Source organism: Strix aluco, chromosome 8 (genome assembly GCF_031877795.1).
Source record: "Strix aluco isolate bStrAlu1 chromosome 8, bStrAlu1.hap1, whole genome shotgun sequence".
NCBI classification, from domain to species: Eukaryota; Metazoa; Chordata; class Aves; order Strigiformes; family Strigidae; genus Strix; species Strix aluco.
Window position 1 is genome coordinate 16834648 of NC_133938.1, and position 18108 is coordinate 16852755.

The window sequence follows — 18108 nt, forward strand, 5'->3', positions numbered from 1 at the left end:
ACCTATAAACACATTTCAACTCATGAATGACTGAACTGCACTGAACTGCAGTGAGATTTATTGTCTAGAAAATATAAATCCTGTAAAAGAAGACTTCAACCAACAAAATGATACAATAAGCATCTGTCTGTATTATCCTGTAAAGACCAAACACCAAGAAACTGAATAGATGGTATCCGGTATGCTATGATTTTTTTCCCCCCAGAAAAACTAGAGCTATGACTTCTACATACACAATTTATATTGGAGAAGTTCCTGAAAGACCCCACGGCACCATTCACATAAGCAACTTTATTTGTCTTGAAATACAACCACTTACGGCATGGAATGTAGCAACTGTCCAGGAAGAAAAGATTACACAAGATTTTGTAAGGTTGTCATTTACCAGGCAAGAAATTTAAAGGTAGGGTGCATAGATTTGCCAGATTGGAATCTAGCTAGGACACGTACATTAACAGCTTAACGTCATGATGAATGGCGTTTCAGTAAGAATGAAGGGACTCCATTATAAGCAACAGCTAAACAGTCAGCAGTGTAGTCCAGCAATATTTTGAGAATCCTGGTTGAACACCAGATCAAAAGAAGCCCAGTATATTGACTGAGTCAAACACCAGTTTCTCCGAAGCTACTGATTTCCTTCAGCATCTCAAACCAACCAGGTTAGATCCTAATTAGTTGATGAATTTGACAAAATCAGACATCAAGATGTTGATGCTGTAAAACCAGCAAGCCTATTAAGGAGAACTTAAACCGGGAAAACATATTTTACTCTGCAGAAGCACATACTTGTGCTGTAGTGGAACAACCCCATTAAAATCAATATGCATGCCCAAGCACAGCTGAAAATAGAGGTAGGAAAAGAGATCAACAAAGAGATACCACTGAAAAGTTTAGATATGAAAGTGATGGGGACTTCTCAGGCAAGCTTTTAACGCCACCCATTTCTCTTCTTCCTGCATATCTACACCTCATCCACCAACTTCATTTTTACCTCACTTGGGCATATCTCTACTCCCTATTGGAACTCTTGGCAAAATGGACAAGTTCTGGGGCTACAATACAATTCAGCGGAAAACCTTGCAGCAAGGAGTGGAAAGGCGATAGCAGCTTTCACAGTCACTTCTTCCTCCTTCTTGAAGCAGAACTGGGATGATAGGAAGAAAGTGGCAATGTGATTTTAAAACCACTTTTGCTTTCTCCACCAGGCAGGATCCTGCAGGAACCAGCCAGCTCCCAGCGTGGTAATTTGTTCTCTAAATCAAGACTCCCTCTCCTCTCTCATTTTTATCCCCGCTGCTTTGGCAGATTATTTTTAACCCATTCTGATTTGTTATGCAACCCCATGAACGGCTGTACTGATGCAACTGATGCAAAAAAAAGCCTCATGCAAAAGGATTAGATAAATATGAGGACTACTGTGCCAGTTAAAAAAAACAAACAAAACAAAACCTCACTGTTTCTATCACTAATAGCAGCCAGTAAGTCCACAAAGACTTCCCCTTGCCCCAAAGGTAGGCAAGGCTCTAGTGGCTTTCCATATTTTATCACTCTATTGTTTTTTCCTGCCAAAAAGCCTACTACAGTAAGATAGCCTGGAAATGCTTTTCGTCAGGAAAAGTTAGCAGTGGTGAAATCAGGCCAAGCCAGTGGAACTTTGCTTCCAAAACAAAAAAAATGTTAAAATGCAGAGCCAATGAGGGAAAGAAGCTCTTGCAATAGAAGCATCATTAGAGCTAAGTCACTGTCCGATGGGTCACTGAGACCCAGGCAGGACACAGTGGGAACACATTCCTGTTATCAAATCACAGACAGGCAGCAAAACAACTATCCTTGTTTTTCCTGGTTTTACATGTCATCTGCAACTTCCCTTTCAGTTTCAGTATTTATTTCAAGTTGTTTTTGCTGCCATTTCTTGTTTGTCTTGCATACATGTGACTTCCTTCCATTTCACCACAAATTTCCACCAAATAAAACCATATGCACTGCCATAGCAACATTTTAATACAAACACAGGGTAATCTTTGTTCACTGAAATACACAGTTCATTTTTTTTTTTGTCTTATTAACAGAACCTGCATCTGCATACAGTTTAACTAATGTCATAGCAACAACATAAACACAAATTCAAGATATTTTTTCCTTTGGAGGGAGGAAGAATAAATATTTTCAGGAAAAGAGTGTGGGACTTCAGAAAGCAAAATGAAGTGTTTGTGACCAAATATGGCCTGAAGTTACATCATCACAGCTCTGTATTTACTCTTTGAAAGCCTGCTCTTGTAAGGTGTTATACATTCTCAGTTCCTACAGATGTCAATAGAGAACAGCTGTATCTGGCAGTGCAAGGTCTGAATCACAGCTGTGCTTATACACAACACATAGGTGCTCTCAGCACTACGGTGAACTTGGAAATTTATGCACTTTTTTAGACTAGAGTGCATGCTCTGCATGACAGTTTTACTCCTAATGCAAAGTAAAACTGCACTGTTTGACTGAAAGAACAAAAATCGGTCCAGCATGCCTCTAAGACCTAGCACAACCACACATCTTGAGGCGTGACCCTCTTTTCCTCTACGGATCAACAATTCCTAATGCAGAGATAATTACAGTAAAACCTAGAATTCAGATGTGTTCATTCAAAACTTAGTTGTTACACTGACAGGGGGTATAACATTGTTTATCCAGGACAGCTCAATAGCTTATGCCTCATACCCCCAGGAAGTTATACAAAAAAAGGAGAAGAACCAAGTTCTCTCCTATGGCTGACTCAGTCCTACCTCTCAGCTATTGCTATGCTCTTAGCTATGCTGTATTTTTGTCCTTTATGGCTTGTGAAAGGGATGACTTCATTAAGCTTTTAATTTTTTTAAGTAGTGCGTTCATTCATGACAAAAGCCTTTACTCTTTGCTTTGTAAGCTGATGGTCCTGCAGCTCAAGCATGCTGTGAGGGTTCAGGGTTTGAAACCTGGAAAGTCTAAACATTAAAAGAAATGCCGTAACAACACTACTCACAAATAGCTTGTTCCTTCTGTGACAAGTAGTTTATAGAGAAAAATAAATGTGTAGTAGGCATAAAATCAAGCCCTCAACGCAAGCTGGTGTTGAATGAATATGAGAACAGCATCACGCAGTTTTCATTCAGAGACATCATCTGTGCTGAAACAAGGCAGAGTCCTGTAGGGATCCTCATGTAATGATTACAAATTGGACAGAACTGAAGTCTTACATGCAGCCTTAACTCCATGTCTTGAATTTCAAGTGTTGGAACAGAAATTTAAAAATACAGCTTTTAAAGATGCATTTTCTCTCTTCATTTTATTACAAGATGCTTGTTTTGGGTTAAGTCACTCAGAAAGACTTCCCCTAACTGCCTATGAAAGTGTTAAAAACCATCTGCCCAGCCAAAGAGTGCATAAACTTTGATTAAAACAGTAACCTTATTAGTATTGGAATTACCACTGTTGCAGGACCTTCATTGGTCACCTGTCATCAGTAAGGCTGTGCTTTTAGCCAGAGACCATCATTTTGATTAATTTTTATGAACAAAAATTGAAAACGTTTAGCAAAACTGAGTAAAAATAATTGATTTTCATCTTGGCTTGCATTTGACTCATGACTGCTCAAACTAGTGTAACTGTTATCAAATCTAAATAAAAATAGGTAAATAGTAACCTGGGAATCAATGGCAAATGCTACCAAGGCCTTTTACTCTCAATTTGATTCAACTCTGGAAGATGCTTCCCAGCTTTGTTTGGGAAATTTCAGTTCTAGTAACCACCACAGGAATGCTACTTAATAATTTTTTAAAACCTTCTTTATGGTAGGAAAAAATTTAAATGTGAAGGATAGATTTAACAGCATCTTCATTTAAAAACAAATTATGGTTGCATTTGACTTACAAGGAAGTTTAAACTAGATTTATAGAAGGAAAAAAAACAAACCCACACAGGCAAATCCTTTCATACAATTAATGAAAACCTCCAAGAGTGTAGAAAAGTAATGCAAATTACAAATCTGCGTTCCTCAGCCAAAGACTAATCACACACACATGCAGATCAACACTAATATTTGCAGCACTCTCATTTCCACTGTGTGCTATGAATCTTAACAGAAATGCCACGCTTTTACTCCAGATGAAACATTTTCTGGCAAATGAACTGTGGCAGTTTTGCTGTTCTGCTCTTTTGTCGGTGTTATTATGAACAAGTTCAAGACTGATTTAAAGTAATTTGTGGCTACCAAGTCAGCGTGTAGTAATCACTGATTAGGAAAAGCTTATTCACTTTCACTGAACTGAAAAAATATGAAAGCAGCACCTATAGCGAGGAATCCTGGTCCTTTAAAAAGGGTTAAAAAAACAAACACTGAAACAAGAGGTGGGCAGAGGACCAACAATGACTAAAAAAGAAAATAGAGCACAGGTGGCTACTGCCAGGCAAGAAGAAAAACTTCCCTGTTTTACCAGGGATTGCAAAACACACAAGGGAAAGGACATGTGATACCACTGTGACAAAAAGTAGTATGTGACTACAAAGGTCTGACACTCTTTCCAAACTTCAGTAGCTAGATGTCACAGCAAACAATTTTTTAATGACCATTTATTTGCAAAGGTGTGAAAAAAGTAACTTCTAAAACAGCTCAAAAATCTTCTCCCCACAGCATGACTGGTAAGGAACCGACAGCCCTGTGCCCTGAAGCCTGGACTGAGAGTCTGGAAGCCCGAGCCCTCTCCCATACTGCTGCCACAGCCTCCTGTTACCTCAAAAAGTTCCGTCACTGCTTTCTGTTGTCTTTCCACCTATAATGCCAGCAGTAGCAGGAATAAGACTCAGGACTGAAAAACCACCTTCATGGCAGCTTAGTGTGCATCCCATGCCACCAACTTTTGTCACAAAGGTGTTAGTCTCAAGCAGGAGACATACAGACTGGGGTAACAACAATGGCAGCAACAACCTCACAGAGCTGTTTATAAAGTGTTCATGTCCTTAAGACTTTACAGATGCTGACTTAGCTAGACCTTTGCAAACTAACCCCAAATGCCTGTGCTAATTCCTGAGAACTCCCCAGTGCAAGTGTGCAGAGGGGCCCACCTGCCTCTCACAGCCCACAGCGCACAGTTGGACCCCACAGATACAGTGGTAAGTGGTCTGGGATACAGAAATCTTCCCAGAAGTTAACAACAGATTTCTACTGTCAGCAGATGATACAGTACAGGACTTTTTAAAAAGGTTTATTTGTTTTTAAGTAGGTAAATTTAGTTGATATTCCAGTAAATCTTTACAATACCTGGCTTCAGTTGGTAAACTAGTTATCTGATATGCATAACTTAAGCATTGTTTAGAAGTCCAAGATATTAGCACTAGTGACACTCTATGTATCAATTTCTATTGATTTTAAAACCCACGCTAAATTAGAAGATCAGGGTAGAAGGTTAAACATACAGCAACATGCCATTCTGAAAACATGGTTTGACCTGTCCTTAACACATTAAACAAGATGCAACCAAGTAAGAAAAAAAAATAATGTATTGCACCAAGCACCCAAAATGTCACCACAGAAGATTAAAGTCAGAAGTAAGATCATTTGCAGCAGCTCAGCATGACAACAGAATACTCTAAAAGAAAATTAATCTAATGAAACACCAGTGGGGTTTTTCTAGTAAGTTTAAGCATTAAGACTCAAATCCACATATAAATATGCAATCAGATATTTAAACTCAGAAATCAGACACTGAGCTGTCAGGGCAAAAGGAAAAATATATTGTTGAAGCTAACTTGGAAACTTTGAATCTGTGTTACTCTGATTTATTAAAGATACATGGACAAAAGGCTGCAATTAATTAAGAATACCATTTTTTTCTGGAACCAGCAATCTCTTTATTTACATCCCTGAATATGCATTACTAAATCCAAAAATAAGCAGGCACTTTGGAAGTGCTGCCTTTAGTGAAAGAAGCCATCCAAACCTCTGAGAACTCTGCTGTATAAAGATTTAATTAAATAATAAAAAAAATACAAAATGCTCATTCCACCCTCTTCTCTCAAAGAACTGTCATGAACTGTCCCGAATTTCCCCTTCTTCCATAGATGAAAGGGATGAACTTTCACTGTCCGAGTTCTCTGCAGGTTCACTGGCATCTGAGGGTGTAGGACACAAACAAAAACCAAACAAGCAATTAGTTTCAGCAATATTGTTTCTTTATCAGAGGCAGCTTTGTATCTTCTTTTCCTTTTAATCACACTTTCCTGAGGACAGCTATTTCATCAGACATAACCAGTGTCATAACATGGGATAAAGCCCTAGGTAGGACCTTGTTGAAGGAGAAAGCAAGACAAAGGTGAGAATTTCTTCCAGTTTTTAAATGTTGGTCTTTCAGACAAGTGTAGGTAAGCAGAGTATTTATCCCCCACAAAACTCTTCCTCTTCATCCACTGAGAATTTCAAATTGTTCACTTGGCTTATTTGTTTTAAATGTTGTTTTCTGGGTTACTGTATACATGTATCGTAACTGTAAAGAATTACAAATCATTTACACCTTTATTAGCGTTTCAGTTAAGATGAGGAACTATTAAGAAATTCTCAGTGGAAATGGGAAATTAAGATGATGCACCTTGCTCCTTCCACATGTTCCAGCATCCTAAACATGGCGTTAATCTGTGTGAATCCATGAGCTAAGGCTGATGAGGTTACAGCTGCACTGTAACTTGTGCTTTAGGACATGGCTGTTGTGCTCTGCCAAGATCGTATCATGAAGCACTCATTTCCCAAACTGGTTTTCAGCCTCACACTCTCAGACTCCTTCTTTAACAAGCACTGACCCCGCTCACCTTGTGGTGAGGTCACCAAATGCCACTGGTCGATGGCACTCAGGCAGCACAAAAACAAACTACAGCAAAGTCAGCCCGTCAGCCCATGATTCACACATGCTCTGCTCTCATTGTTATTTTCAGTGCTTGATCCAACTATGAATTTAAAGAAGTTTTTGAGCATTTAGTGTCAGATGCTTCATTAAGGAAATGTTACTGAAAGGGAGCTGATGAAGTATAGTTACTGTCAAGATAAGTTCTACAGCTGGCAAACATGAATAGTACATAGGACACAGTGTGCACCTGTACAGTTTCAATGGAATTTGTTCAAGAAAATAGAAGCATTTCACCCAGAAACATTGGAGGTCACATTTTGTCTACATTAAATCTAGTGTATAATCAATTAACATTTATATGCCAGATATGTACTCAGTAATGCACAAAGTAAGGATTGTTTTTGCCCCTAAGTCCTGTGAAAACTTCTATAATCCCCTACTATCTTCAGCCATGACTGACCTTGTATGCCGAAATCAGAGCACCTGTACTTTTTGCTGTAAGCAAGTCAAGCATCAAAACATCACATAAAAGAATGTGGCAATCTTCTGACTCACAGTGAAGCTCGACAAATTTTAGCTTTAGTTTAGTCTGTTACAGTAAGTTTTATTTAACAGGAATTCTAGATTGTCGTCACTCAAAATAACATATTTTTATGGTGTTGATAGCATTCCCTATAAATTAAGATTGCCCAGTCCTTCCCACGATAAAACTGTCTGCAGTTTACTTATAATGTAAAATTTTACTTATAATGTAAAATGGGTTTAAATTTTTCAGTGCCAGTTTCCTTCCTCAAACCTTATTTTCCTTATTTTTTTGAAAGTTTCAGCCAAAATACTTCAGCCATTTCTGAGAACAAGGACAGGAGAAATAGGCTTTGTCCTCATTAAATTCTAGCAGTCTCTCTTGGCGTCTAGCTCTAGCTCTCCCCCAGCCTTTGGGGGGAGTCACTTGAATCACGGGGGGAATGGTGACCTTTCCCCAGCACGTGCCTGTTGCTGTGGCAATGAAAACTTGCCTCTGTTCCTTCTGGGGAAGGGGGTAGAGCTGAGATTGCTCTGTAAAGAGGCTTCATTTTAGCAGTTAAATTCCCACAAAACTTTGTTTCTTTTTCCAGCCTGGGCTCTTTGAAAACAGACCCTGGAGGGCTATGGTAGTTGAAGCCCCTGCGCTCCAGCAGACACCCTGCCAGACATCCACTCATCAATGCGGCAGCTGTTTGCCCGGAATGCCAAGGGCAGGTCAGCCAGACAGGCGCTCCGAGACAACTGTCCCTGCCGGTGCACATGGAGGAGGAAGGCAGAAAGGAAAGGCAGTATTGACAGAGATAGGGTAAGCCAGAGCAGGATGGATGGCTTAGGAGTGTGCAACTGATACAAAAAGCCACACGTGTCGAAGAAACTGGACTGCAAGTAACACACAAGATGCCTCAGCAGAAAGGTCACCTCTTGGGAGATGGGAGTGGGCTAAAGCACCTCTCTGATTACAACAGACTTCTCCCTGGAGAGTCTGGAGGTGAACCCAAGATTTCCACTCTTAGCAATTATCTGTGAATGCAACTGGTAAAGCAAACTAAATACTGTATTTTCTCCTTTATTCTATAAGATGACACACAACAGAAGAGCACATGATTGTGCCATACTTCAACAAAAGTGCTATTTTGTCTTCAAGCGGAATAACTGCAGAAAAAAAGCCCTCATATTTTTATATTCATGTTCTGAACATGCTTTTCCTGAAAGAAGCTGGGGTTACTGTGGCAGGCTTCCACTCTTAACAGAAAAAGCTCCAAGAACACGGGGTCCAAACCAAACTCAAGGCTGAAGTATTAATATGTTAACTAAAAAGATGTACAAAAATAAATTATGAGAAAAATTGTGAAAATAACTTCCCCCCCCCCCCCCCCCCCTTAACTATAATCTTTTGCTGTGTTGTACCCAGGACACCTCAACACAGAGCTGTGCACTTGATTTTTATGGAATCTACAGAAACAGTTAAAAAAAAATTTAAGAAAATTAATGGTTCCCAAAACCTGAAATAGCTGCCAGGGTTTCTTGAATATCAGCTTCAGGGATGACTAACTGAATGATCCCTGCAGCACAGGAGGGTCACCGTCCTGAAGACACACACTTGCACTGCCCTGTAACAGAGCTATCGGCACTTCCCCAGCTATTACTGACTCTCTCTTCCCTTTGCCCTTCTACTCTGCCTTCTACAGACTCAGCTAGTTGCTGTTGCAGCACAACCTCAAAATATAGTTGGACAATCAACACTTATTTGAATCTATACCTACTACTGAAAAGCAAGGGACCTAGATCAAGAAATAATGGATAAACTGAAAGTATCTAGTTTCTTTGTACTCCAGTATATGTACATACAATCCTAGGGTGAGTATCAGTGGCCCTAGGTGCTCAGGGAAGACTCATTTCCTGGCATGGTGTCTCACTCTGAGCTCTTGCAGTACATACTGCAAGAAATATTTGCATGCCATTTCTTTGAGAGCAGATTGCTCCAATGGATCACTTAGTGTCATCTAGCCAGAACAGCCAAGATCCATGAAAGTTTGGTATCACTGGTACAATATTCTCAGTCTCCTATTTATTCAGTGAAATTATGTACCTATAGAGCCGTGATTGAGTTGCCGCAGAGAAACAGCCATTGCAAACATATTTCAAAGCTTTTCCTCAGAAATCTGTAAAAATTACAAACTGGTCCATCACTGAAAAGTACGGAATTTGGTAACTAAAGTGACAAGCTGGGCGACTAAGAGACAAGGGAACTGATTCCCTCTATCAGCAGCTGCAGAAAGCTAAGCTGGGACACAAAGCATTTATACTGGGGAGAAATATGGACATTAACTTCAAAAATAAAATACAAATGTCTGCTAGACCTGGACTCTCCTCTAAGTCAACTCCATGATTAAAGTTTTCTCTCAACTAAGTACTTTTTGAAAGATAACATCGTGCTTTTAACCTACCCAAACAGCTACTTTGCCATCATGATTTCTAATAACTATCCTGTAATTCAGAATTATTTGTCCAGTGTTAGGAGTTATGCTGGGAAATAATGAGGAATGATTCCTTTGTATGATTAGCAGGCTTACTTAAAACTCATCTTCTGCAGACAGCTTAACTTTTTAGAAATAACTAACTCTGTCAAACTTTGCTACATACAAAATTTGGCACAAGTCTGCAAAGTTGTTTTAACTTAATGGCTAAATATATATATATAAAAAAAGAATCAAGCACCAGTAAACAAAGTTAGGAAAAACACATACAATACAGCTTATGGATGTAAGCCATCAGCCAGCAGTTTTAAGACAGAGCATTCACAACAGCTTTTTCATAGACATCTTTTATATCCAGAGGGAAATACAAGACATACTGCACATTCCTGGTATTATTAATAGGTGTATCCTTAATTATTGTTTATTTAACTAAAATAGCCAAGTATAGCATAACAGGAAATAAATATATGCTTACCTTGGCCAAGAACCACCATGTCATTCTTCAGTGTTTTCAAGACCACAAATAACGTTGGATACTCAATTATTACTTTGCCTTTCAAATTGTCTAGGAGGCTTCTACTGGCATCCAGTTCATTGTACCTTAAAAATAACAGGGAAGTTTATTATAAATTTTAATACTACCACAGACATAACGTACACTTTCTGGAAAAAAACAAAACAAAACAAACACCTTTCTTGCAATTCACAGGATTTTCAGATTCTATCATGTTCAGAAGACCTCACGATTCAAATTACATATCCAGTCTTATTATCCAACTACATAATCTTTTTTAAACCCTCCTAACATCTAAGCATAAGAACAAGAGAATCAAAGTCAGATTTCTCTAAGGACTGATATGTTTTATGAGTTCGTAATGACTACCTTTACCAACTGGATGCGGACATAGAGTTATCAAAATGGATATATTTACCAAAGTCAGATTCTAAATTAAAAATAAGACTTTATGGGCTTTAACACTACAAGTTTAATTTACATGGTTAGTAGTGTACCTTATTTATCCCGTTTGCTTCTCAGTGAAGTACTGGGAAGATGAAATAAAAAGCATATCTGGACAACTACTAAAGTGAAGGTATAGTGAAAGCACTCAGAGCTTTGCCTTTCTAGAAGTAAGGGCTCTCATACTCAGAACACTGGGGCAATAATTTCTAAAAGATGGTACAACACCCCTATTTACGCCTAGGCAAATTTCTGCTAACAGCACCATCTGTAAGAAACCCCCTGTAGAAATCCCCATGTATGTGTGTGCTACAAGAGGCACATGACTCAGATGCGCAGTCCTTTCCCAGAAAAGGGCTCCTCTTCACCCTGGAGGGTGAAGCCAGGTAAGTAACAAACAATGCACAGTAATAAAAAGAAATTGAGCATCTTCTCCACAATTATTTCCTAGAACTATAATATTCTCTCCCAAATCTTTAACTGGAAACATGGACGTGGGATTCTTGGGAAAGGAAGGGACATTTCAAAGCCCCCTGAAAGAGAAATCCTGTTGCTTTCACTTGCTATAACTACAGCATCCAACAGATGCTCTGATATTATTACACTGCAATCCAAGTTATGCAATTCTTTCTGTAATCAGCATTATTAAATTACTACTAAGCCATTGTATCAGTTGAAGGCAAATGAAGTTCAAAACCAAAATATACTGTAGGCAATAAATGGAGTATTTCCCATAGCTGCTCTACATCCTCTGATCATTAACATATTATGCAGTTTTTCTTTTGCCAAAACCAACACTGGATGGGTGAAGGAAATGATAAACTTTATGATTTACAGTAATGTGTGATTAAGAACAGTACATCAGAGGAGTCAGCACACAAGAAGAATACTGAAGGTAAAACAGGATTTGAGTTCTTGGGATTTAAGGGAAACTTAGTTTGAGCAAAAACTATTTCTCTCTCATATTCAACTTCAATCATCATGAAAATATTTGGTTTCATGTTTCTCTCAACCCAAAGTAATTATGACCTCTTCTTACTGAAACCCTTTAAAAGGGATAACAGTATATTACATTTCTTACTGAATGAATGCATTCATAACTTGTGGATTAACACACATGAACAGAAACATATTTACTGCTTTATTTACAGTACTCTAAATGCAAAGTATAGCAATACCTTTCCTTTGGCAAGGACCTCAACACATTCTTTTCTGGTTAAGCAAACATTTACCACCAAGAGGCTAAAGTAATTCACATGCCACAATACACTTTCCATTATCTCATGTTTTAGACAAAACATCTTTAGCGTCCAGCTTGGCATAAGATAAAACATTTGTACTTAAAACTATTTTATGATAGTAAATTACTGAAGTGTTAGATCACTGAGTCAGAGCTTTATCTTTTTTGGTTTTAAAGTAAATTTTATTGGTTGACAGTGACAGAGAAACCAGCTAAATTTTTAGTGCATAATGTGGGCTGTAAACTTCAGGGAGAATATAACAAAGGAGCTTAATGCTTCTCGTTTTTAAACTTAGCTGTTATTGTCTATGCTATCCAAAACTCCTCAGTCTACCACATTCCCTACTTTATACACAAATGCAAGTTGAGGTTTTCTGCTAATCTACCTGCCAACCTCCTCCTTGACTGTGCATGCTTAGAAGGTCTCAAAAGAAAACTAATACTCGTCACTCAATCTCAAAGTCCAACACAGGATGGCTCCTGAGCAAGACTGATTTTTCAGGTTCTCTGTGAAAGACTTTGTCATGACCGAAACCCTTCCAATTTTATCCCAGAACTAGAACAGTCATACACCAGAGGGCGAACAACACAGACTTGCAGGCAAAAGATGACTGCCCTGTAAGACCTTTCCAGAAGCGTATATACACACACAGTTTCAATTTTTACTCATGAAAAGGCTAGACCTGTTTGGAGAAAAAATGAAATGAAATGGCATTTTTACAAGTCTTGTAACTTCCTGTATTGACCATTCACTGGGATGAGCTGAACTTGCAGGGTAACACTGGAATGCAGGTCCTCCTGTGTATTTGGAGGGATGTGGTCTCACCACAGGTAGGAGATGGAGCAGGGAGAGCCTGGTAATCAGTTATTACCAGATATTCTTTTATCACCATTTTAACCTACTTGTCCTGTATCACTGGGACTGTGTAGCCTGCTCAGTAAGAACCCATAACGAGCTGCAACCTTCTTCAGGCCCTTCCTTCACCATGCATTTCAAGTGACAACCCAGTAAAATGAATGACAACCAGCATAAGTCTGTCCTTTCACTCTGACTCTACCATGCTCCAGGGCCAGCTGCAAGAACCAACTTAACCGAGACTGCCATCGTAACAAGATCCTTCAGCCCTTCATGACAGGATGGATTTGAAGATAAACCTGGCTTCAAACGAAATGACCGCCTTGATAGAACCACTGCCATAACACCCCATCTTCACATCTTTCTCTTAAATCCTCCCCCTGCTTTCTCTTTTCTCCTACTGCCCAGTTCATACAAATAGTCTGCACTACAGCTTCCTGATCTCTGTATTCAGTGGGACCTGTCTTTGCACCCTTCCCTCTCAATCTTCTTTCCTCCCTTGTATTACGTCCCACATATTTTCTCTCTCCCTTCCATACATTCCCTCAGCCTCCTTGTCCAACACCCACCATCTAATAATACACTTTCCTGATTATTTTCTTGCCCCAAGCTAGGCTTTATGCCCATGTCACAAAGCAAGAGATAGGCCTGGATTTCTTCTTAATAAGATTACTTCATTTATAAGGACCACAAAGAGACAATCTTGGCAGACAACAGCTTTTGATTTTAGCTGGAATGAAATAACAATAACTGCTTTTTAAAGGACAAAAATTAAATAAAATTTGTCTGCCAGCAGGCAGTTTAGAAGCCTACAAAAATTGTGACAATTGAGAAAATTTAACAAGATTCAGCAATCCCACATCAGTTCCTATATAAGCTGTAACAATTGCTCTACAAATGGCTTTGTTACCTTTCACAAAACACTGAAATTAATGTGGCTTTGCACTTCTGATAGCATCTATGAGTTTCTGCAAAGGACAGTTTCACTATCTACAGTTATTCCACCACCTTCCAGGAATTCAACAACTCAGTCTCCTAATCTGTCTCCCACAGGCAGGAATGCCGTATTAGGTCACTGCATCACAAGCAGCTCCCCTCAAATGGAGCCTGTGGCTATCATCGCAGTGGCGTAACTTGTCTCCACAAATTCAGACAGCAGGAAATTCCCTGCTGATCAGGTTTTCCTGAATGTCATCTACAGGAACTTTGATTTTCATAATAATAAAGACAAATCCGCAATCTGGAATTAAAGATAAATTGTAAATGTCTTTAGTTTAGTCTTCTAGACACTAAAAAGAGAACAAACAAGTTTTAACCATCTAAATAATTGTAAATATTACTAAAATGCATATTTGTATAATGATGTTGGTAATTTTCCTATGAGAGAGATCAACTGAAACCCTCACGCATATTTTAAACAAAGATGATTTTTCTTCCTATAACTCAGTGGAAACATCATGGTATTTACTTGGCATAATTCAGATACAATGAATCATGCTATCTATTTTGGGCCTAGTCCTAAAAATCCACAATCAAACTTCTGCTAACTTATGGGAAGAATGAAGATTTTTTTCTTCCCCTCAAAAGAGAGTAGCATTTCCTAGGTATCTGCATTTGCCTAGAAGACAGCAAAGACTGGGTACACAGCACTTAAAGTCTCTCCCAAGCACTCTTCTGAAGTGCTGCAGCATAGCGAAGATAATAACTAACAGATGGACTTTCATTCCTAAGTGGTGAATAACCTCTTCGTGTGGTTATGATTTGGTGAACATGGAAGTAGTGAAATGCACTCTTGAATTAGGTATGAAAGGAAAGTTATATGGCAGAAAGTAAACACAATGTATTGAAATAACGCACAATCTTTAACTTGTCACTAGAATTCTGACATTCTAAAAACCTCGAACACAGTGAATTTTGTTAGTCCATATGTGTGAAAAAGAACTAGAAAATTCAATGAGCAAAAAAAGCAGAGACCTTAGAAACAGAAAAAGGAAATTACTTGCCATAACACTTCCTTTGTAACTAATTCTTATCGACAGCTGAACGATATGAAAGATTGCTCTGCTTGAACACTCTTAAGGAAGGGGGACAGAAACCAAGTCCAAGTTAATATTTTCATATAAAAAAATTATACTACAGTTTACACAAATATTTGAAAACCTGCCAGCTTCTGCTTTCACTCTTGGTCTCTGTTTTTTCTCCCAGTCTAGGACCTCCATAATTTGCCTCAACAAATATTCACTAACCTCTCCTCCATACTGTCAATACCTGCATAGCTCAACCTATACCAGTAACAGACCAGATGCCTGGCTGATCCCTTTTCAAGTCAAATCCCCATCTTAAGTAATGCTTCCATCACAGATGTAATTTTTTGGAAAAAAGGAAGATTAGGATAAGAAACCTTCTCTTATCAACCATTTGGCCCACAAGTCCTGCTAGGAGCCAACTAAAAAAAGCACAGGAAGAAAAGTTGCCAGCGTACCAGGAAAGCATCTTGGACATTATCATCATCTCCTAACTATACCTACATACACAGAATACATAAAGGCACTTCCAAATAACAGGAAAATCATGAAGCTGTTCCTTTTTCTTATTTCAGTCATAGATCATCCTCAAACAAAGACTGTATCAAGACAAGCTGTAACAATCTGCAGTCTCCTCTCTTTTAAGGGCCATGGGAGGCCCTTCCACTAGGGAAATCTAAGAATTGCTGAAAACTAAAGTATAAAATGGGAAAAAACCCCACAAATCCAAGAAAAACCCCACCCCAAAAACCCTCTTTTTACAAACATATTTCAGGGAGCTAAAACATCCTGGAAGAAAAAAAAAATAATACCCAGGTAAAGACAGCAGGAACACCAATTATCACCTAAATTATTTGGTACAACAGTAGATGTCCAGGACGATTTAATGGTTTGTTCACTTTTACCCTAGAAAATATACAAAACAGTTAACGGAAAGAAGAGATAAGCAAAATAAGACTACCAGTATGTCCCCGTAGAAGCACAAAAGCTCTCCTTGTTTAAACATCTTGAGAATGAGGCAATTGCACATGGAGAAAAACACAGTAAAACGTTGTTTAATGACAATCATAGAAAAATAGATCAATTGATGGCAAAACCCATAAAGCAGATAAGGCATCTGCTGCAACAATTTAGTGGACTGAGCATTAGAAATGATGTGGTAAAAGGATTCAGGATGTACAATAATGATCTAAAGATTAACTGAAGTACAAACCATTCTGCATCTTTTAGTTATGGGAGAAAATACAACAAAACAGAAGGAAAATGTGAAATTAGCAAATGTCAGTTTCTTGGACTTGGTAGAATTTGGTTCAAAGAATACAGAAGTAAAGGGATACTGAATTTCAAGAAAGCAAATACTTTCCCCATCTCATAAGACATAATGAAAAGAAGTAACAAAATCCAGCAGCAAGTCAAGATGCTATAATTCAAGTGCATCATGGCAATAGTCCTTTACACATACAGGAATTTACTTACTTTGCCAAACAGGCAGCTTTACAAACTGCTCAAACACTCAAGGATTACAAATCTTTAAGTGGTATCGAGCAGACATACTGTAAAAGGGTATATCACAATCACTATATGACGGAGATAAAGAAACAAAACAGCCTAATGATAGCCAGAAGGCCTAAAGGGAATATGACATTTCACAAGGGAAAAGTTATTAAAAAGAGAGTGGGTTGACCACTTAAGATGAATGCCTAAAGTTTCAAAAACTGGAAAGATAATAGTGGCATCTTTAGCACAAGTGAAAGCTGTGGGTGGTTCCCCAAAAATGCAGACAAAGTCAAAATCTGTAACTTGTACCATTAATAAAATACTGGCATGATCACGGAGAAGCACAAAATGTCATAAGTCTACTTTAATACTGTACTGTACTCTGTTACACAGCCTCATGAAACATTACTAGAGGTGGGGGGTATACCAAGGAATACCAAAGGATGCAGTGAAAAACTCTTTTAATACATCAAGTTCAGAAAACTAATAGGTCAAATCTCATGTGACAAATTACCATAAGCAAGCAGTCCACTGATACAGTAAACAGAAATGTAAAACTGATGGGAAATCAGTCCTTGTAAATTGGCAATACTTATTGTTATTACACTTGGGTTAATCTAATGAATCTCCACTTCAGCGTCAGGAACAATTTACTTCTGTAATTTCAGATCCCTAGACAGCAAATTCTGACTTCTGAATTTAGCTCATATGGAGATAGACTGAATACCTCTAACACTCTGTACTAAACAGTGGAAACATATCCACAAATTTACACTTATTTGCATGGGAATCACAGTGCCATAAACCTTCCATTAAGGGGTTACTAATGCTTTATAATGAAAAAGGAAAAGCTATGAAATAAAGAAAACAAATTATTTTCTTGGCAAACAAGCAGGAAGGTCAATTCCCTCCTTGGCAAGGTTGAAACAATCAGTCCTAGATCATTTCCGTCAAGAAAGAGAACAAACAGAGGGATTCCCCTTTGGCAGCACCAGGAGGAAATAACAGGTTTTCTCCTTCCTGACTGGAACGTGAAGAGGTTCTCCTCTACTTCACCTTGGTGAAAACGCTGATGGCTACACACTGCCATGTTTCACAGCACTGCAGCTTCCAAGTTCAGCCTACCACTTCAACCGCCAGCGAAGAAGTTTGTACCTTTGCTCCTAGAAGCCTCTTAGTGCAGCCTCCCCATGCTGTCTGGTCCCCAGAATTGAGAAACTCAGCTAACTTCAAGTCAGCATCTCACTGTGTCTTTTTCTTCCAAGAAGCTAGCAGCAAATCCTCTTTTTCCTCAAAAAAAAAAAAAATTTAAAGGAACCCAGGCAGCTACAGTTGAATTATACCCCTTGATACGCCTCACAACATTTACGCTAGACTGGAACATTATTTCTGCTCTACAGCCCATTTTTACCAGCTGCTTCTCCTAGCCAAGGGGCAACAGATTATTCAACAGGGTTTTTCCAACTGTAATCTTTTCTTGGACTTCATGGCCTGTCTTCTTGCTTTCAAGTCTGCCTTATATATGCATGCTACACAGTACACGGACTTCCATGAAGGCATTTTCCATACTACACATACGTTACACAGTACATACATACAGGCAAGTTCCCCTCTGCTCCCCAGTAGAGATGTTGGGCTGGAGCAAACTGCAAGATTTTTCTTGAAATAGCC

At 38.7% G+C, this 18108-nt stretch overlaps 1 protein-coding gene across 1 annotated transcript in view; it reads right to left on the reverse strand.

Annotated features, from left to right (window-relative positions):
• Nucleotides 1-5212: 5212 nt before the first annotated feature.
• ZNHIT6 (zinc finger HIT-type containing 6) overlaps nt 5213-18108 on the reverse strand; it is a 37305-nt gene continuing 24409 nt past the window's right edge. The window contains exons 9-10 of the mRNA XM_074832418.1: nt 10338-10462; nt 5213-6135 (exon numbers count right to left, since the gene is read on the reverse strand). Coding sequence (XP_074688519.1) covers nt 6050-6135; nt 10338-10462 — 211 coding nt within the window. The 3' untranslated portion in view covers nt 5213-6049. The remainder of the gene's footprint in view (nt 6136-10337; nt 10463-18108) is intronic.